We start from the raw sequence: 21,686 nt of genomic DNA, 5'->3' as shown, positions 1-21,686 counted from the left end.
GTTTTCATTAATTTGTCTCAGCATCCTGCCCTCCCCCCACCCCCCTTCAAGGCTTTGGTACGTGTGCCACGCTTCCATTTACGGGGGAAGGTTCGTCAAACCCGCTCACCAACAACACTTTCTCAAAAAGCCAGCGGTGCATCGGAGCTCAAAGGATAATCAGTCAATAATGTGCGAGCAAATGCGTCAGTCACGTTATGCTTGAAAGGATGTGATTCCAATTCAGATAGGGTAGGCTGATCTGATTACGAAGCAGCCTTAATTCGCTGGTTGCGTAATAGTTTATCTGTGTCAAGACTCTGTGTCAACATATATGCAAATAATCTATAAACAAGGAAATTCACATTCGGAAAGCTATGGGAAAGCAATGAGTCAAATATAGAGGCATTTCACATGTGATTTGATTAATGAAAGAATGTGAATGGATTAAATGAATGAATGAATGAATGGGTGTGTATGTAATCAGTCCTGAGGCGTATCTGAAGGGAGCCCAGTATTTCTGAAACAAACCCTTGCTGTCTAAATGTGCTTTTACAAAGAAATAAGAACATATCCATATTGATTTTTCGCAGAGTAAAAATGTCACTCGCTGATGTGGCCAGACTCGTGGCGAACCGATGGGCTCTCATGTTGCTGCAAACATATCGAAGATTTTTGCAAGTTATTTAAGAGGAAGCGAAAATCAATAGGGTTTGGAATGACATCTGACATCCCATTCTAGTATGTGTTTCAGAACTGTTCTGGCATGCTGCTTGTGGGGGTGTCCATAAGCTCTTGAACCTTCAGTTGCCTGACCAACTGTAACCGAAGCACGGAAATAACAAGAAGCCGATGAACATGCACATATGTATTCTTACATGCACGCATACATGCAAAATCCTTCGCCCCTTTCAAGTGGTTGAATAGGTTGGCATTTCTAAATCAAAGCAGCAAGACAGAAACGGGTATTGAAATCGTGTCCTTGCCCTGCGGAGTGAAGAGAGGGCATGGCGTTCCATTACGAGACTAACCATGGGCCTGGTGCGCGAATTGGCAGTGAAATTGGATCCATGGCTTGCATAGATACAGTAACTACAGCAAACGTGCAAATAAATAAACAAACAAATCAGTTCATCTTCACCGTAAGCGCTTGAATAAAAAAACTGCAAAAGACAAACATCTTGGTCCCCATCCTGGTGAGAGGGGTAGGTGTCTTTCTGACTGAGGTCTAAATCAATAGGTGCAGGCTATAGGAAGGGATGTGGACAGAGGACAGGGGTTCACCTCCCAGAATATGCTCTTTACACCACCTGTGTCATCATAAGTAAATATGGGTAGTACAAAGTATGAAATGGACCAAACCAAACAAAGACCACACACATGCAAGTATGCCATATTAGAGTAAGGCTTTGTGAGGAAACTGTGTGTGTGTGTATCCTCTTCAGACTCTTAGATGAGCTGAACACACAGCAGACTCGTAACCTGCTAGTGAACTGTATATTGGTATATTGGTATAATTGGTATTGGTATAATTGTGAATTGCAAATCTGGTGGTAGCTAACTTTAACCTGTAGTAATGACCATATTGCCAACAGAGGTGTCAATTCCAGGTTCAGAAAGTAAAAGTCCTCACCAGGATTTTGCTCAAGCTTGCTAGATTTTCTAATTAGTGCAATCCAGGTAAATTAAGCTGGGCGTACACTGTACGATATTTTAAATCGTGTACTCAGCTCCAGCTCAAACTGTACGACTAAATCACAGGGAGAGTCGGCTCGTGGAGCTGCTTCACTCTCACGAGGAGCGATTTGAATTTCAAACATGTTATTCTTGCGACGCTGCGATTTCTGATCGGGAGTTGGTCGTGAGGTGTGAATCGCTCCTCGTTTACCTGTGTAAACTATACGATGCACGACACGCGATTGAGCCGAAACTCGGCCCGATTGCAAAAATAGTCGCACGAGTGAAAAATCGGCTGAAAATGAGCCAAAAATCACACAGTGTACACCCAGCTTTAGTGGAATCAACACAGGAAGCCTGAGCAAAATCCTGGTGAGGACTTTTACTTTCTGAACCTGGAATTGACACCTCTGATTGCCAACACTACAGCCTGCATATCCTGAAACTGCTATTCTATAGTATTACCCCTTTGAAGTACAACATTTATGAAGTTCTACAGAACTATGTCTACGCTAACTAGGGAGTTCGTTTTTGCCTGTTGTTGCTGCTGCTGTTGTTGTGACCCTGACAACAGTTTTCTATTTCTTTTCATGATCTGTGGCTAAAAATAAACCCCCTTCTGCAACGCTTGTGACTCTTAATCCTTTCTACACCCTGCTATCTGTGAAGCAGGCAAGGGAGGGTGTGGGGTGCGGATGGCTTTCTTCGGTGTTCAACCAGAAGCTCACGTTGGCTAGCATAATGTACGATGTTGAGTGTAACATTCTTACGGTTTGGAAACAGCTCACTTTGGACCGCCGTTTTGTACCAGTGGCGACCACCTGTCGCAGACCGAGCCCGTATAGGATATTACCCTACCACTAACAGGCAGGCCGGGGACCTTGGGCCAGCGATGCACCTTAGCTCTGCTGTACCCTTCAGTTGGATAGCTGCACGGTCGACCTGGTCCCCGAACGTTTGATACTCGCCTTTCGTCGACGCCGTAATCAGCGACTGCAAGGTGCATCCCCTCGCCATACCGGACGTGATCCCAGCTCTCAACATGGTCTTTCTGTTTTGCTTCCCGGTACAGGAACACACCTGCATAGGCGCTTTGTTGCGTCCTCTGACTGCTCCATGTGGGCGAGTCCGTCGTGCACAGCAAGGAACGACGCCGGTGTAGCTCGCGCCACCGGCTCCAGAGCCAAACAGAGCCGAGCGATCGGTCGCTGGGGACCGCCGTGGCTAGCCGGCAGGGGGCGACGACATGGCCGAGGATGACAAACCCCTCTGCGAGGCCCTGGTTTAGAGAAACAACCCTGAGCGGGTCTGTGGCGGCCCGTACGGGATGTGATGCGTCTCGGAGACTCGAGAGAAGCCTGTCGGGCCCAGATTGGAGAGAGCTCAGCAGAGACTAACGACGACGCCAAAGCCCTTCCCTGAAGCCATTGCAGCCGCACGGGGCCCCACACCCGCCAGCAACACAGGCAGATGAAAAGACTCAAGCTGTGCTGCTTGAAATCAGCTTGTTGGGGATTGGGATGAGGAGGGGATTGGAAGGAAGATGGCCTCCAGACAGGCCCACACCACCACCACGCTCCACGGTGTATGTTAAATTACAATCCCCCTTGTTTGAAGATTGATCATTTAAGTTGACTTATTTCGCTTTATTTATTTTAGATTTTAATAATACATTTTTGTTAAGTTATTTTCTTCATTCTCATATCTGGACAGTACCATATCTGAATTAGGCTGCACTCTACAATAAATGAGGTTGGCAGAAGGTTCACCTCGGTACTGCCCGCCTCCTAATTGTTCGCCCTTCGTAACAGCTCGGAGGCCTTGTGTTCTGTGGCTCTTGCCTTCTGAAACAAGGGGGTGTCACTAATGGTACCGGAGCACATGCATATTCATGAGCGGTATTCATGAGCTGCAGCTTGGCTGCAACCCCGCCTCCCTGGCGTGGCATCCCAGCTGTGTGTCAGGCCTGTCGCCATTATGAAGATAATTCATTAATGCCGTTAATGTTTCATTTCAGGAAGATGGCATTGTAATTCCAGTGTCACAATAGTCCTGGGATAGGACTGCAATATGCCAAATATTTAAATCAAAGTAATGTATATTAATAACAAAATAATAAGTATTTAAATATATATGGTTGAACATTAAGCAGAACTGTTATAAGGTGCTGAAGTCTGTTTCTGGAGGTGTTGTAAAGCCCTATCCGGACGGGATTAGTTTCTCAGGGGGTCCTGGGGTAATTTTCTCTTTTACGGGGGGTCCTCTGTGATGTTAATCCCGTCCGGAACGAGCATGTCCGTGTTTTTCTCAGACGTCCTCAGAGAAAATTACAGGCGGAATTACCTACTGTTTTTCGCTGTACTCCGTGGTCGTCTGGTAATTTTAGTCCCGTCCGGATCCACATGTCTGAGTTTATACATGCAGACATCACCTCGCGTTTAATAAAACAGCTATATGTCCACTGCCACGCACCGTAGTTACACGTTGGGCGCGCGTTTTCACGGAGATCCACGTAAAGACAGCGGCGAGCGAAAATGGATTTACTGGATTTTTTAATGGATTTATTTTATTTTATTTAACGGATTTATTTAGCTATTTACATTCATTAGCGATTTTTTATAATGTGTTTTCTGTATTGGTTTAACAAAATAGCTTAACTTAAACGGAGATCTTAAATGCTGAACTGAACAGTAGTAAAGTTAAAAGTTAAAAAGGAATCATCAGAGTTGGCAGTGTGACATTATTAAACATGCTATCACGTGACAAGGCGATGTCATGTGACCGAGAAAGCCAAAAACTCGCGGGTCCTCCTGTTTTTTCAATTGCTGTCCGGATGCAAGAGTTTTATCACTGAGTACAAGGGTGAAATATTTTTCACAGACGTCCCCCTGAAAAACTAATCCCGTCCGGATAGGGCTTAGCCAACCAAATTCTGTTCATACCACATTCAGTTCTAATTGCAGATGCATGTCTATCGCTAATGAACAATGTAGTACACAAATCGAATGTATTTAGTGACTGGACATGAATTAGGCAACAGTTATTGTAAGTGCCCCTTTTTTATGGAGGTGGTAAATTTCTTGATTTGTATCTTGGTAAATAGTTTGTTAATGAAATGTTGCCGACACGTGTGTTAGTATGAGAACCTCCAAAGAGGAGCACACATACACGCACACATGCGTGCGTGTGTGTGTGTGTGCGCGCGCGTGTACATTTGTACGACAATACTCCAGTATTACACTAAGCATATCTTTGTATCTTGGACAAACTCCTCACGCATCTCTTTGTTTATTTAATAGAGTCTTTTGTTTTGCCTGTGGAAATAATTGTCAGCAGCCAATTCCATAGACGCTTATGTTCATTATAAATGAACACCATGATGGCAGTTAAACTTCTGCATGGAAATTGTCAATCAAACTCTCAATCTGCTCACTTTAACAGTTTGGGGTGTGGGTGGGTGTGTGTGTGTGTGTTTGTGTGTGTGTGTTCAGAAATGCCTAATGCCATCCCATCTCATTCATTTCATACTTCATTTATGCTCTTGTCTGATGAAAACGTAGTGTGACATTCACTGGAGATTGGAAGGTTAAATGGAAGAAAGTGAAGCTGGTCATGCATTTCAGAAATGACCAGTAATTGATTGAGCATTAGAATACAATAGCTCACACTGACCCATGGTACAATTAGCAGAAACATCTCATAAAAAAGAGAAAATCTATTATTCCGAATGGTGAGCACTACCATGAACAGAAGCCCATGTTGTGTGTATGTCACAACCTCAGTTGTAATTTGCAGCCACACTGCAGTCTTCATCTAGAAAGAGTGTGTTTGTTTAAAATGTGTCTGTCACACGGAAATAATGTATGTAGGTACTATTGTTGCGAGTACAGCAATTAAAATTCTGTAGTGCAAGATATATTGTAAACAATTGCAGTGTTTCGTGTTTCCAGCGTTGAGCAGACACTCTTGTCCGATACTTGAATATTTTGTGCTGTGATGGTATTTTTGTGCCCTGGAGTTGTTCACATCAGTCGATGGATTGCTAGTTAACTGAAGTAATTGAAGTGTCCTTTAACACTTCATTAGCTTATAAATAAATAAGCATATCTATGTGCATTTGCTGTGTAGGCACATAGATGTCATATAAATTCTTGGAGCATCATGTTTGACCTCACCCTGGGGTGAGAGGGGGGCCATTTCTCTACCGCTGTCAGGTCAACTGTTAAAGATTTCGCACAGCAGTTGAACTCTGGAAAGATTTGCTTGTTCCTGAAGCTCCACGTTTGCTTCCCTCTCCTTGGGTGAGCACATTCGCATTACAGTTTATATAAATTCAGTGTTGGCTAGATGGTGGATATCTGTATGTTTGAGTTTAGCCTGTTCAAATTTTAAGCTTCCAAAAAAAATAAAAAATACAAGGGAAGTGTAGTTTAGGTTGTAGGTTGGTCATGCCGTCGTAGGATGTCAGCCGCAGTCATAACAGATGCTGCTGTTGCAGCAATGCCTGCGTGTATACCGTCTCCTCCAGCTTTAACAAGGGTGCTGAGTGTTATCGTACAGGATTCTCAGTACTGCAGGGCGTCAGTACTGTGTACTGCGGGGCGGTCAGGTTACAGTTAACAGAGCCTGATGTATGTCAGCTTGGTTTTCGCTGTAGAAAGTTGGTAGCTTTAGGTACCGGCACTTCTCCAGCGCTTTCTCATTCTTCTCCACACTCACATGCACATGTGTAGACCGTAACCTGGCCAACCCAGACGGTGGGCAGCTGTTGAAGTTTGTTTTCTTCATCTGTGTTTTTCCATCTTTTGTTTCTCTGCATTTTGCGGACACTCCCTGTCCCCCGGCCTTCCTTTAAGGTCTTATGGCAGCTGTCCCCCTCGACACACACACACACACACACACACACACATCTGCCCACAGTGACCGTTTTTCCAAATTATTCAGGGAAGGGTTCAAAAAGGGACACTTCACCCACAGCCAGCCGAATCACCAAAGAAGAAGAAGAAGCCAACTCAGTCTTCTGCACACAACGTGACTAAATCAGCATGCGGGGAAAGGGTGCTGGTGCTGGCACTAAACACTAATGAGGCACCCCCCCTCACCACCACCACTACCACCACCACCCCCCCTCCTGGATGCCGCCAGCGACTGCATCAAAGCCGTACATCAGTCCAAACAAGGATCTCAAATTAGTGACTGGCTCAGCCCCAGAGGGCTAATTTCCCATCTTTGCTGCTGCTGTAATCGGCTGGAAATCCAGTGTAAAGGGAGGAGGTGGTGGGGGAAGATCGCGGTCGGTGGGGGGTGTAGGCGCCCCCGCCGTTGAACTGTATACGCGCCCCCGCCGTTGAACTGTGTTCACCCTGATTAGTCCCAAGATCACAGTCTCTCTGTGATGAGAATCCTGGGGCTTTTTTAGTCTTTTTGGTTAGCAGGGCCCGTTGGTGTGGCGCCCACCAAAAGTCAAAACACTGAAAATGGCCAATGCACCAGGTCTGTTGACGCTTGCTCGTCAGCGCTGAGTCTGAGAGCTGAACATGGGCAGGAAAAGAGTAGCGGAAAAGGGTGAAAAATGTAGCACACTGGAGCTTCTTGACACCAATGGCTGCAGCCCCCTCCGCCTCCCTCCCCGTCCCACAGACGTGCCAGGCAGTTCCATGAAGTCACACTTGCAAGTCAATCTGGTGATGTCCGCCGTCTTTCTGATTAACAGCCCAGCAATTTGCTAACTGTCTTGGCAGATGGAAAGAAGAATGCAGTTCATTTACAGGATTTCCGAGATTAACCACAAATACTGATCTCGCCAATGGCGAATAAACACTTCTTGTAGCGTTTAGCACATAGTCTTGCGCACGCTGCCCGCCGTGCGACACTGGTCATTTCCATTTATCATTACAGTACAATTTTAGAGCTGTGTTATGTGAAAGACTCTCTTGTGGAACCAAAGACTCCCCAAGGTATGGTTTCATTTATTTTGGGTTCTATTCTCTAAAGGTAGATTTGTATACAGATCTGATATTAACACTCTGATATTAAACAGATATTAATCTGTTGATTACTGTTAATCTGCTGCCTGGTATAGGGGTAAAATGCAAATCGTTGCATTCAGTCAAATGTTTGTCTAAATTGTCACGGCAGAAAGTCTTTCTCTGCCAAAAACATGCTAAAACATTCCTGCCCCACGCGCGTTCTTGCGTGGTGTGTTGGTGTTTTGATTGATTGAGGATACAAGCAGCTGATTGCTTTGAAACCGTTCCTCGAATAGGTAATCAATCTCACTTCATCATTTTGGATCCTCATTGTTACCCATGTTGAAGGGTAACGTTTTGATTTCTCCTGCAGCATGGTACCGACATGGGCAACAGAGGCTCAAAGAAGCATATTTAAGACGGCATGAGGCGACCAACTTCTTCAGAGCCTTTGCTAATTGGAGTAAAACAAGTTCTACCACAGACCCAGTCCACCTCCCAATTAAAGCCTAGTGAAGATTGCTGTTAAAAAAGAAAAGTAGAAAAAGTATTAAGTCTTGCCAGGTAATGGTACACTTTCAGCTCCACTGCCTGTCTTTGATCACACTTAGGTGTGAAAGCACAACCTACTGTACCAGCCATAATGATGATGGAAGGCTTTGAGAATGGAAGCCATTTGCGTTATGGACTCTCTGATATTCTGACAGAGAGACAAACGCAAGGAGTCTGCACTCTATTTTCAAGTCACCGGCACGCACTCATTATAAGCGGAAGGCTGGTTACGTCACAGCCTTGCGAGCGATGTGCTGTATGGAGCAGTTTGTTGGTTTTTTTTGCATGATAACAGTGTGGTTTTACGCTAACGGTGCAGAGGTCCCTGTTGATGTGACGTATGGCTTCTGCTTATGTTATATTTCATGAACAAAATGATAATTCACAGGTTACAAGGCAAACTTAAAGGTGCAAGTACAAATGTCCCTCACTGATCACTTTGTTTTATGCTGAAATCCATTTTTTCCTCTCAGCCTTGTAATTTGGAAGCAGTTCAAATGTGGTGTAGTTTTACCATATGGGGCATATCATATCTATGCAATAATATATGTGATTGCAACCTCTTTTCTTGTTTTTTTTTTGGGGGGGGGCTTTATTTTAAGTACACAAAGCAGTCAGATCCTTCCTCAGATATAAATACATCCTGTGCGGCTTCCTCCTAGGTTTTGTCTATGGGAGATATTTCGGAGATTCCTTCCTGGAGTTTGAGGGCACTGACCTCAGCTCAGTGAGCAATATTGCAGTACGCTTTCAGACTGAGTCACGGAATGGAACCCTCCTGTACGTGGACCAGGGGCTTGAAGCCCACGGCCTTCTCTTCATCAAGCTCTACCTTCAAAACGGAATTGTGCAGGTAATGACATACAGGAACTTCATATGAGGCTATATAGGCCATGCTCTTTGCAGTGTCTCTACCCTGTCTGTTAAACGCTGTGGGATTACAGCATTAGAAGGAACAGCGGTATCATGTATTCATGCTTCAAAAAAACATTTTGGTGAGAATCTAACTATCCAGCAATAGTCTGCTTATCCACTTTTTAACCAGTACTTGACGGTTATTCTGCAAATGAATATCTTGGTTCATTTCTGTCTTCCTTTTCTCAGTATGATTTTTCCTGTACCCAAGACGAGGGGATTCAGAGGATTAATACCACAATACATGTCGATGATGGCAAAGAGTATTTGGTGGATGTACGGTAGGGCACTTAATCTGTATAGTCCAGTCCAGGTGTGGTCCAGCCTTAAAAAACGAAAAGATGCTCTAAACACTGAAACAGCTAATCGCTGGCTAATCATTCCGGTATTGTTTCGATCATCCTGCACCAAGCGAGACAGTTGCGTGTTTACAGCAGGACGTCCTCACTGCATGTTGCAAAAAAAGTCTGTTTTGTTTTGATATTCTAAAATGACTTTGATTACCTGATGCAACAGGTCCATGTGTGTTGCTAAGAGAGTCTGTGTCTTGATAATCAATAATCTGCTGTTCCAGTCTGCAGTTGCCAATTTATATTGTGTTCAGGCCATTCATCGGGGTACAATTGTGACATGTTAATTTGCTAATGTAAGGCTTAAGAAAAAGACTTGGCTGGATCTTAATGAAGATTCTTAAATGCAGCTTTCAGAACTGTTTTGAATGATGGTGGGGGGGGCATTATGTACATAATGGTGTGTGTGTGTGTGTGTGTGTGTGTGTGTGTGTGTGTGTGTGTGTGTGTGTGTGTGTGTGTGTGTGTGTGTGTGTGTGTGTGAATTTGAAACATTGCCTTCCTTTGAGAGGATCACCAAAGAAAATTCTTCTTTGAGAAGTCCCAACACTGAGATATGTTTGCGTTGATTAATTGGCTTTAACACTTGGAAAAAAGGGAAGAGTGCAAATAATTTTAAAGATTTAGGTTTTTTATGTCTATCCCTTATTTTCCAAAAAAGACTCAGCAGACCTGTTATTCACAATAGACATGACAGACCATGAAACATTTGACCACAATATCTTTGAAAATAATGATTAGACCTTCAAAAGTCTGGAAAAATATAGCGGTGTTATTTAGCTAGTCCCTTAAGTCCCTTGATTCTCAGCGTGCTCTTACTTCTGTCACATCCACGTCTCACTGTCTGCACAAGTCATTCATTTCTCTCTCCCAGTTGTTTAACGACCTGAAAAAACAACCGGCACGGAATGAGGGGGAAAGGGGGGAGGGGAGGGGGGTTGTCGAAAAAGAAGAAAAAATAATGGTAGAATTACACGCCTGTCCCTGAAGATTTATCCTATCCGGCACGAGTCGCTGACACCTTGGACCAGGCCCCTGAAGCAGTGGGCCATCGGAGTCGCCGGCCTTTTTAATAGATCTCTCCGTCAGGAGCGGTTCTCTATATATCTGTAACAGGGCTCTGTGGGGAAAGGTGGCCCCGGGCCCTCCCAGGGCCCGCTGCCCTCTGGCGGGGAGCCAGGCCGCTCTGCCAGAGCGCTCCTAAATTAACCGCCTCTCTGGAGCGGTTCCGGACTTCTGGGCGCGTCGGGCCCGTGGCCCCTTGTGCCGAGCTGAGTGGAGGCGTGGCGGCCTGCGGCCTTCCGGGCCGAGCCAAGCGGCCCGTGTCCCCGTACCTCCGACCTTCCCCCCCACCGCGAGACGAGGGTCTTAAGGGCCTGAGCATCTGTGAAACAGAGCCGCCTCCAGCTGCACGTAGTTAGCCCAGAATCCGCACTAAGGTAATTATCTTTCCTCCCCTGTTGTTTGGAAGAGCATAATTAGCTTTGGAAATCTCCCTGGTCTCAGGAACCGGTTCAAGAACGCTGTGTCCAAGACACACAAATCGTCTTTTAAGGGAGGGATGGAGGAGCGAGAGAACTGCAGGGGAAGAACAAATCATCTTTGCTGCCATTTGTTTTGCTGTTTTTTTTTCTGAATAAATGCTATTCCTGTTCTCTCCGTATGTGCATGAGTGAGCGCGTGTGTGCATGTACATACACAGATATTCCCACTCGCTTCCTCCGTCTTATCATGCAGTCTTTGTCTGTCAGATGTCTGGGAGCTTGAGGGTCCTGCACAGTATCTCAGCTGATCCCAAGACTGTAGTGTCCTGCACAGAGATCTTAGATGTTCCTGGGATCTGCTGGAGCCATTAGAGTTTGGGGGTCACTGCCCCTAGTTCTATGATTACAATGGGAACCACTTTTGCCTTCACGTTCCACTTCTTTTCTAGATTCTCTTTCATTATTTTCCGGATTTTTGTGTTCCTTGTTCCTGATGTTGCTACCACATCTAAGACACAACTAGTAGCTTAGTGTTCCAACATCTGACTAGAAATCATATATGTACAGGGGTGTGTGTGTCATCATTCAGATAACAACCTATGGTACTGTAAGGTGAAACTGCTCTAGTTTCAGGTTACACTACCATAGGTACTCTAATGGCGTGCATAAATTTATTAACACAACCACTAAAATAACTCGCATCACTCATTCCTCCTCATGCATTACTGCACGACTTGTCAACTGTATTACTTTCAAGAGATGTAATCAGCTTTACAAGAAAAGGCTTGCTGATTCGTTGGTTGAACACCTTTGGAACATCAGAAATGAAGGATTTGTCATTTCTAGCGCCAAGCCATTTTAATGCCGACGGCCACTACGTTAGTGACACATCTGTTTGTATTGCCAGTTGTTGCTATGGCAGCAATGAAATTGGGCAAACTCAAAGAGAAAAAAACGGATCTATACTTTCTGAGCTTTAGAGCTCCGTGGAATGAAGGTTATGATTTAAACATCTACTTTTTGTAATATAAACTTGTTCCTCCTAGAACTTCAGAAGCACTAATGAAGGACGTCTGCCTGAAACAGCCCATGTACTCCACTACAATTCTCTGTCTCTTTCGTATTATAGAAAGAGAGCCAAAATTGCAGTTTCCAGAGAAACAGGGTGATTCAGACAGATGTCCTTATTTAGCTGTGTAAGCAAAGTGCTTTGTGTCTGTGTATGTGTCTATGTATGTACATACTGCAGTGCTATTGGTTGATTGGAGAAAAATGCAGTATTTCTGCATCATGCCAGTATTCCTGTACAAAGGACGGGCAATTCTTGCCAAGATTCATGTTTGTGCTTTTCATGTCCAGCTGTGATAATGTGTGCTTATCAGAGTATTTGAATCAGAACAATATGTGCAAACCACAATTATCTTCTATTCACTTTGAGGTCTTTTAGAGGTCAGCTGGAGATTAATTAACACTCAGGCGAGATATTGAGCTGCTTTAGTTTTGCTATCTGTAGTGCTGACCACAGTGCCCTTTACCATCTGTAGTGACAGGATATATTCATCTGGCCTTTTTGTTAAGTTTCAGATCAGTGTTCGGTAATTGTTGCCAACAAATTGGCTTCCAGACTCCACAACCTAGGGCTCAGTGCTACATGATGTAATTGGATTTTGGACTTCCCTACCAACGGGCTAGAACATCAAGCGAGGCACCCACTCCGCCTCCACTGTGCAGCGGAGTACCGCAAGGCTCTGCACTGAGCCCACTGCTCATTCGCCCCCTCCGAACTGTGCGTCCGCCCGTAACTCCTGAGCTGTCGTGGAGTTTGCAGATGACACCACTATTATGCGGCTTTTTTTCTGATGATGACGAGTATGTCTACATAGGAGAGGTGCAGTAACTACGACGGGTACATACCGCCAGCAGCCTGGGCTCTCAGCACTAGGAAACGAAAAGAACTCATCAGACAGTGCTGCAAGTGCAGAGGCACCCACATCAAGGAAGATGAGGTGGGATTCCTCAGTGTCTCTACCACCGAGGGTCTTCATGGTCTCTCAACACCTACATCCTGATAATGTACAGGTATAACACCGCCCATATTTTCTAAACAGACTAGAGAGCCGTTCTACTGCAAATGCTACCGGTGAACAGCTAGCGGTGCGCCTGAAGCACCCCGACCTCATGTACAACGGTTTGGAATGCCAGCTGCTCCACCTCCACCAGCCTTGCGAGACATTGCCCGGACCTGTACACCAGGGTAGACATTTCCACCAGACACCACTTCTGTAGGGTCCTTGGTATCATCCGAACGTGCATCTGCCTCCCCAGCAACTTTCTGTGCCACCTGGCAAACAACACAGGGCCACAGGTGCCCAACCAGCTGGGCTCACCGACCAGCTCCGGCCCTTGGAGCCATTGGCTGCTTTCTAACTGCTCTGCTGATACAACCTGGAGCTGCCTCCCAGACAGCCCCGCCCTCCCACATGGTCAGCCCCGCCCTCCCACCTGGAGCTACCACCTGGACAGTCCCGCCCACATGGTCAGCCCCGCCCTCAAACCTGAAACCATCCCCACCTCCCCAACCGCATTTTATTTCACTTGTTCAGCCCAGTTCTACTGTACTTGAACAGGGGCAATAAAAAGAGTGGACTCGTATTTGAATCTTTCAGGTCCGTGTTCAGTGATGTGTGTGTGTGTCCTGCATGGCTCCCAGAAGCCTTGGGTCATGGCTTGTCTGTGGTAAATTGTTTTAAAGTGTGCAGGAAAGTGGCGTTTCTTTTTCTCACCCTCTCTTTGACATGTTCTCCTCCTTATTTACAACGCTGAGGCTGTGAAAAATGGGAAAAGTGCCTGGGTCGCAGTGGTAAAAGAGATGACTTCAAAGTCATAACTCCCTGCTAAAATCTGACCAGCCATGTTTTACAGGGAATAACAAATTCATTGTGTATCCTGCTCTGTTCTTAATGCTCTGCCTTCTCTGCTGTATCCATGGAAACACTGCATTTATTCTCCACAACCAGTTTTTGGTCTGAATATTTAAAAAGAGGTTAAAAAAATATATAATATGGGAATTAGAAGGGCTTAGGTTTCATAGTAATTGTGTGTTCCTGAGGCAAGGAAAAATGTATCTTATTAACATAAATTGGAGGGTGTTAAACTTCTTTGGTGGTATTTATGCTAAACATCATTACTTTAGCATATTCACTGCCATTGAGCAAAGAGATAAGCATGGATCAAATCTAATTTTACACATACAGTGCTGATACAGACAGTAACGGGGTAGAAATATCCACCTTTTGCCCATCCTCATCATCTCCCCTGTGTTCAAAACCGGGCCCCCACAGACAGAAACTGGCTCCGTGCGAGGCTGAGGTGGCCGTGTCCGGCTCCCCCCGTGTCCGAAGCCATCCGACCAATCGCTTGTCGGTGCTGCCTGTCAGACCAACAGGCCGCATCTTCATAGGTGGTTTGCCGCTCAGTCATCTCCCATATAAGGTAAGGTTTTTCTCTTTGCTGGATAAGGTTGTTTTTTTTTTTTTTTTTTTTGCCTGATAGAAAAGGCAATTTCAGGTCATGGTCTCTTCATCTTTAAATGCATGTTAATGATTTCAGTTGCTTTTGATTCAAATGATATGCCGGTTTTTCACAGGAACTGGAAATGTATTGCATATAAATGTGGTTTTATTTGTTTTGAACGAGGCAAGTTATTTTTAATAACAGCTATATAATATGACTTGCTTACTGCTTTACCCAGACAGCCAGTGACGAATAACTGGTACGTGGTACCTGGTTTTCGTCCATTGGCCTTTTTTTTGTCTTGCGTGGGAGCGTAGAAAGTTCCAAAGCACATGTACATTGCTGCATGATTGAAAAATATGGGCATGACTTCCACATGTTCCTGCGACCGTACCACGCGTGGCGTGCAGAAAAACGGCGAAACTTTTTTGACTTTTGCACTGCGCAACAGCGTTTTGCTCTGCGCGGTGTTCCTTTACCGCTCGCGGGCGCGAGTTGTTTCCTTGCTTTCTTCTTAGAAAAACAGCCCCCAGACCTGCTCTTCCCTCCCGCCTCTGTCCTCAGGGAGCCCAACCGTTCTACAACTACACTGGCTGTATAGAAGTAATTGAAATGAACAAGTTTGGAGGATTTTGCGTTTACAGTGCCATTACTGGGAGCAGGGTTGACAACTGTGGGTAAAGAAGTTTTATTCCAGTAGAGTAGTGTTGTTTCATAAAATTTGGCTGAGATTTATTAGCCTTCCCTTTCCCTCATGCTTCTTTCCATCAGCTCTTTTGATCTTTCCTCATCTCGGCGTGCCGTTTCAGTGCGCCGGCTGTTATGGAAACGAGCGGGATGGGATCTCCTATGCTCCCACGTTCAGACGCGTGGTGCCAGCGTCTGCGCAAGGGGCCGAATGTGTAGTTTAGGAGACGAGTGTTAGCAGAGCAGCTAGTCACATCTGTTTGGGTAGGGGCGGAAGCGCCGTACTTCACAGCTGACTAGTCCGACCGTCGGGTTCACTAACTGATAGTTTTCCTGATGAACTCTGGTCACAACCTCATTTGCGGTCGTGTTTGAGTGGCCGGTCCGAGAGTGACAGGTCAAACGTGGCTGGCCCTCCCCAGGCCAATTCTCAGCCGCACTTACTGAGTTTGATTTGATAGAGATAACAGCATTGCACAGGTCAGCCAGTCCGGCCTCTCAGTCCTGCGGGCTGATGGATTTTAGCTCTGTGCTGTTTACTATATCTGACTAATGGTGGTTTATGGGCCAGCAGTCTTGGCTGGTCCGTTTTGCAAAGTACTCAGCAGCTGACCAATACGTGCGGTGTCGTGACCCGAAGCCTGAAGTGTAGCGAGTGTGTTCCTGCGTGTGTGTGTTAATGATTCGGACTGGGCTCATCCTTTAGGGATATGGGGGAGGTTTTTACCCTCCAGCAGCACGCAGCAGGCTCTGTTGTGCAAGGCTGCCAATGCTGCGTCTGCACCTCCCACAGCCACGGCAGCAGAAAGCAGCTCGAGGGAGGGGGGGGGGGGGTCCTGGGGGGGGCGATCGTTACAGCCGGACGTTAGGCCTCGCACGCACGCCACCTGTCAAAGACGCAAGACACCGGATTCTTTGAGTTCACAGTATCGACATATGAAAGCCTAGTAATGTTTTATGTTGAAGCAAGTGTGCATATATGTGACAATAGCAACTGTTTTTGAAGAAGTAACTGTTCCACACTCTGTAGAGTCTTTCTGCACAATGCACACTGCTGTTCTCAAGAGATCTTTACAGATCCTCCAGACTGGTATATTTACTTTGAATTATATTAATATTATATTATTTGATTATATCTTGTATTGACTGGTGCACGTGTCCTGTCTGTCTGTCTATCATTCTATCTATCTATCTATCTATCTATCTATCTATCTATCTATCTATCTATCTATCTATCTATCTATCTATCTAGATCTGTCGTTCTATCTATCTATCTATCTATCTATCTATCTATCTATCTATCTATCTATCTATCTATCTATCTATCTAACTGACAGTCATAATGTGAACATGTTGCTGGGTGCTGTTAAAACTAGCTATTAGTGAGTAAGTGGATTAGTATGAAGATTTGCCATTTTGTAGACATTTCTCTGTGGAAATCAAATGTTACTTTTAAGATAATAACATAAAAAATGTTTAATTAAAGAGAAAACTTCTGACAGGCGGTGTAAATCTTTAATTGTTCTTTGAGCTCTAGTGCAGTTCTGGAGTGCTCTGTCTTCAGTGTTAGAGGTGCTTAGAGGGCAAGGGCCATCGCCCACAAGCCCACGCCCCTTTACCACTGTGGCTCTGTCCAAATCACATCCATGAATATGTAATAAAAAAGAAGTCAACCGAGTGATCTTGTGATTATTTTTTCTTTATTTGACCTCAGAAATGTTCTGCAAGCTGGTGGTGGTTTTATCAAACCTTGAATAAATGTTTTTATGTGTTCTCGGGATGGATTGTGTGAATATGATTATGGAACAGCTGAAAAGCTTTAAGAGGGCACGCACCTAACCAGAGGAACTGAGCCTTGTGTGGGTTTCCTCTGGGTAGCGGTGTTTTAGACTACTGATGCTGAAAATATTAAACACTGTTTGTTACCAGGTAATATTGTCAGTCAGGTGTTTCACACATTTGAACCTTCGAATGCATAAGTCCAAATGAATGTTGGATGGAATAAATCCTGGTGGCTGATGATAAAGACTAAACTGAATGGGAAAAATAGGTGAAATGGTACCTAATGGTAACCGTACCTCAATGGTAACCTCTGCACATTTTCCCACTACTCTGCGGTGGTTGGAACACATTCAGAAGGAACACACACACCCCCCCGAAAGATCCCGACCTTTGACCTCTGCTATTCATCTTCACACTTGTTGGGAGTGATTACTGTGGCCTTTCTAACAGCGGTGGCGGGTTGGGGAGGCGAGCGTGCGCGATGGAGTTGTAGGTTGCTCATAAGGTTTAACTGCGTGTTGATATATTGCCACGGTGGTCAAGGACGGGAAACGCCCCGCCGTCCTCCGGATTTGCTTGCCCCGCCGATCGATACGGAGTTCTTCGTCCTGCTGTTAATTCGCCTCTTCGTTATGGCCTGAGCGGTTGGAGACTGATGTGTTTGCGTCCCAGTAGAAGTTCGGTAATGGGACTGCTGAGACACCCATGTTGATGCTGCATTTGGTTTATGATTTTAATTTTACAAATGGGACGTGTGTGTGTGTGTGTGTGTGTGTGTGTGTGTGTGTGTGTGCGTAGTGCTGGATGAAGTTAATTACTGTAGAGCTGGATACAGAGGGCTTAGCCCATACACCCACAGCTCTTCTGATGAAACACTACATTAAACTCAGAATTTTGCTGTGTAGGTTCACCTCTCTCTCTCTCTCTCTCTCTCTCTCTCTCTCTCTCTCTCTCTCCCCCCCCCCCCCCCCTCCAGGACTGTTTTGCTATGACACTCTCATGTGTCTTCCAGGTCTCCAGCTTCCAGACTCCCTCCAGCAGCCGTGTCTGGCCTGGCTGAGGTAGAGCGTGGAGCCGCTGCCCCAGTACCCCCCGTGCCCGCCGCCCCCGTGCCCGCCGCCCCCGTGCCCTGCTCTGACAGGCCCTGCCGCAACGGGGGAACGTGCCAGCCGCTCTCCCTGCCCAGCGGCGCTGCTGCGTTCATCTGCGACTGCCCACTCCACTTCACGGGGCATGTGTGTGAGGAAGGTAGGCTCCGCCCTCTCCCCACAGTCCCATCACCACAGCTCTCGTGCGTGGCCGACACGGTCAGTGGACCAGAAAAGGGTGGGAACACAGATGGTTCCATGCCTGACTGCAGGCTTTTTCCTCTGAGGTAATCCAACCTGACATCATAGCCTTAATCCCCTGATCTCTACATAGGATGCGTCACAGAAGACCACTGCTGATTGGCCCGCTCAGTAAATCTGGGCGGGGCTATAGGATGGTGTAGGGATTCATTGAGCAGTTTGGAGGGGACAGCCTATGTGTGCAGCAGGAAGTGAAACGCGTGTTGGCGAGATGAGATCTGAGAGGCACCTCAGCTTGGTCTGGTCTCATCTTCCTCTCGCACTCCTGTCTTCCTCTCGCGCTCCTGTCTTCCTCTCGCACTCCCGTCTTCCTCTCGCACTCCTGTCTTCCTCTCGTGCTCCTGTCTTCCTCTCGCGCTCCTGTCTTCCTCTCGCGCTCCCGTCTTCCTCTCGTGCTGCTGTCTTCCTCTCGCACTCCTGTCTTCCTCTCGCGCTCCCGTCTTCCTCTCGTGCTGCTGTCTTCCTCTCGCTCTCCTGTCTTCCTCTCGCACTCCTGTCTTCCTCTCGCACTCCTGTCTTCCTCTCGCACTCCCGTCTTCCTCTCGCGCTCCTGTCTTCCTCTCGCGCTCCTGTCTTCCTCTCGCGCTCCTGTCTTCCTCTCGCGCTCCCGTCTTCCTCTCGCGCTCCCGTCTTCCTCTCGCGCTCCTGTCTTCCTCTCGCACTGCTGTCTTCCTCTCGCACTCCTGTCTTCCTCTCGCGCTCCCGTCTTCCTCTCGTGCTGCTGTCTTCCTCTCGCACTCCCGTCTTCCTCTCGCTCTCCCGTCTTCCTCTCGCGCTCCCGTCTTCCTCTCGCGCTCCCGTCTTCCTCTCGCACTGCTGTCTTCCTCTCGCACTGCTGTCTTCCTCTCGCGCTCCCGTCTTCCTCTCGCGCTCCCGTCTTCCTCTCGCGCTCCCGTCTTCCTCTCGCACTCCCGTCTTCCTCTCGCGCTCCCGTCTTCCTCTTGTGCTGCTGTCTTCCTCTCGCGCTCCCGTCTTCCTCTCGCGCTCCCGTCTTCCTCTCGCTCTCCCGTCTTCCTCTCGCTCTCCCGTCTTCCTCTCGCTCTCCCGTCTTCCTCTCGCACTCCTGTCTTCCTCTCGCGCTCCTGTCTTCCTCTCGCGCTCCTGTCTTCCTCTCGCGCTCCCGTCTTCCTCTCGCGCTCCCGTCTTCCTCTCGCGCTCCTGTCTTCCTCTCGCACTGCTGTCTTCCTCTCGCACTCCTGTCTTCCTCTCGCGCTCCCGTCTTCCTCTCGCGCTCCCGTCTTCCTCTCGTGCTGCTGTCTTCCTCTCGCACTCCCGTCTTCCTCTCGCTCTCCCGTCTTCCTCTCGCGCTCCCGTCTTCCTCTCGCGCTCCCGTCTTCCTCTCGCGCTCCCGTCTTCCTCTCGCACTGCTGTCTTCCTCTCGCACTGCTGTCTTCCTCTCGCGCTCCCGTCTTCCTCTCGCACTCCCGTCTTCCTCTCGCGCTCCCATCTTCCTCTTGTGCTGCTGTCTTCCTCTCGCGCTCCCGTCTTCCTCTCGCGCTCCCGTCTTCCTCTCGCTCTCCCGTCTTCCTCTCGCTCTCCCGTCTTCCTCTCGCTCTCCCGTCTTCCTCTCGCTCTCCCGTCTTCCTCTCGCTCTCCCGTCTTCCTCTTGTGCTGCTGTCTTCCTCTTGTGCTGCTGTCTTCCTCTCGCGCTCCCGTCTTCCTCTCGCGCTCCCGTCTTCCTCTCGCTCTCCCGTCTTCCTCTCGCGCTCCCGTCTTCCTCTCGCACTGCTGTCTTCCTCTCGCACTCCCGTCTTCCTCTCGCTCTCCCGTCTTCCTCTCGCTCTCCTGTCTTCCTCTCGCGCTCCCGTCTTCCTCTCGCTCTCCCGTCTTCCTCTCGCGCTCCCGTCTTCCTCTCGCTCTCCCGTCTTCCTCTCGCGCTCCCGTCTTCCTCTCGCACTGCTGTCTTCCTCTCGCTCTCCCGTCTTCCTCTCGCTCTCCTGTCTTCCTCTCACTCTCCCGTCTTCCTCTCGCGCTCCCGTCTTCCTCTCGCTCTCCCGTCTTCCTCTCGCGCTCCTGTCTTCTTCTCGCGCTCCTGTCTTCCTCTCACACGCTTTCCCTCCTCCTGCCCAGTAGAAAACATCAGAACTTTTTGCACATGGAGATATTTTGCAAATTGTCTCTCTACCAATACCAATCATCGGGCCAGACGTGTCAGACATTCTGTAATGCCATTTTAATAGTAATGGCTTTGAGTATCACACTGTTCTGCAAGGGCTGACTTTTGTGAAATCATCCAGACTATGCAAAGTTTTTGTGATGCGGTTACATAGAGAAACTACAGATGTGATTTGGCAGGCAATTACTGGAACTGCAACAAATGCTCTTTTTAAACTGAAAGATCTGATTAAAACTCCACTGTGCCAAGAAAGGCAGTCCAGAGAGAATAACTGGGCTCAATTTATCAGCCAATCGACCTTGTCCATCGGAGGATGATGCTAATTGCGGCACTTCAGTTCATGAAGGCCCCATGATATTGTACCCATGATGAGATACCAACTTTACCCAATTACGATCCAGATTACACATGTAACATTTGGTCCGATGGCTGATAAATGTTAGCATTAAAAACACTTCATGCCACATAGCTCCTGATTCAGTATTTGTGTTTTTATTTATACCATCGTTACGTCGATAATTAATCAGGCCAAAGTGTGACGCCGTCATGTCCAGACAAAACGAAGTAGGAAGGTCTTTTCTGTTTCGGAACGACGCACCAATAATCTTCCCTGCAGTGGCGTGATTCGTCCTCACCTCACCCAAGCGGATGTACCTGTGTGGCGGTGGCACCCACAGAGCCGCTGTCCCCACCCAACAAACTGGCTCCAGCGATTGTGTTTTTTCATCCTGCCCCTACCCATTACCCACAATCCCCCCCGCTAGGGCCCCACACTTCTCCTGCTGACTTGCTAGTTTGGTGTCCATGTCGATAAGCCAATGCCCAGGTACAGAGCTCATTTGCTGAGCCCCAACTGCATTCGCGTCTGGCACTGAAAAGTAACTGGTTACAAATTAATTAAAAATCTTTAATCCTTTTGCCTGTGAGTGGGTTCTATTTTTGCTTGGGTTCAGAAGAGCTCTGGTGTTAATAGGCTGCATCAATGAACTATTAAGGCTGGTTTGATGGTGCATAGCTTGGAATGTGTTTGCGTTTGGTCAGCACCACCACTTTTTCTCCCCCTGAACATGGCTATAAGATCCCCTGAGCTCCACAATAGATTGCAAGCAATATAAACATGTTTAATAAGCGACTCTGTTAAAGCTGCATGTGCTCTGGTGCGTTCAATTGAAAAGACATTAGGAATAGGTGCGTAGTGATGGTAAATTATGTTGCCAAATACGTGCATGAATACACAGGAGCTCATTCGCTAACGCAAATGAAGTACTGCATTTTGGTGTCGGGTGACCGCGTCTCGGGTGAGGTGGTTTGGG

The 21,686-nt window shown here is 47.1% G+C and overlaps 2 protein-coding genes and 1 long non-coding RNA gene across 3 annotated transcripts in view; 2 read left to right on the top strand and 1 right to left on the bottom strand.

Annotated features, from left to right (window-relative positions):
• Nucleotides 1-9,691, top strand: part of LOC143523282 (uncharacterized) — a 47,926-nt gene extending 38,235 nt beyond the window's left edge. Inside the window, exons 14-15 of the mRNA XM_077018026.1 lie at nucleotides 8,840-9,030; nucleotides 9,282-9,691. Of these exons, the coding sequence (XP_076874141.1) occupies nucleotides 8,840-9,030; nucleotides 9,282-9,377 (287 nt within the window). The 3' untranslated portion in view covers nucleotides 9,378-9,691. The remainder of the gene's footprint in view (nucleotides 1-8,839; nucleotides 9,031-9,281) is intronic.
• Nucleotides 9,692-10,122: 431 nt separating this feature from the next.
• Nucleotides 10,123-14,324, bottom strand: LOC143518182 (uncharacterized). The gene is made up of 3 exons (XR_013132076.1): nucleotides 14,217-14,324; nucleotides 11,141-11,252; nucleotides 10,123-10,328 (listed from the first exon to the last, which is right to left on the bottom strand). It is a non-coding gene; the product is annotated as an uncharacterized LOC143518182 (long non-coding RNA).
• LOC143518154 (protein eyes shut homolog) overlaps nucleotides 13,487-21,686 on the top strand; it is a 64,311-nt gene continuing 56,111 nt past the window's right edge. Inside the window, exons 1-2 of the mRNA XM_077010637.1 lie at nucleotides 13,487-14,418; nucleotides 17,921-18,156. The gene's annotated coding sequence lies outside the window, so the exon portion shown is untranslated. The remainder of the gene's footprint in view (nucleotides 14,419-17,920; nucleotides 18,157-21,686) is intronic.

This window comes from Brachyhypopomus gauderio, chromosome 1 (genome assembly GCF_052324685.1).
Source record: "Brachyhypopomus gauderio isolate BG-103 chromosome 1, BGAUD_0.2, whole genome shotgun sequence".
NCBI lineage: Eukaryota > Metazoa > Chordata > Actinopteri > Gymnotiformes > Hypopomidae > Brachyhypopomus > Brachyhypopomus gauderio.
Note: the sequence above shows the minus strand (reverse complement) of the source record. Positions and strands in the feature narration are given on the sequence as shown.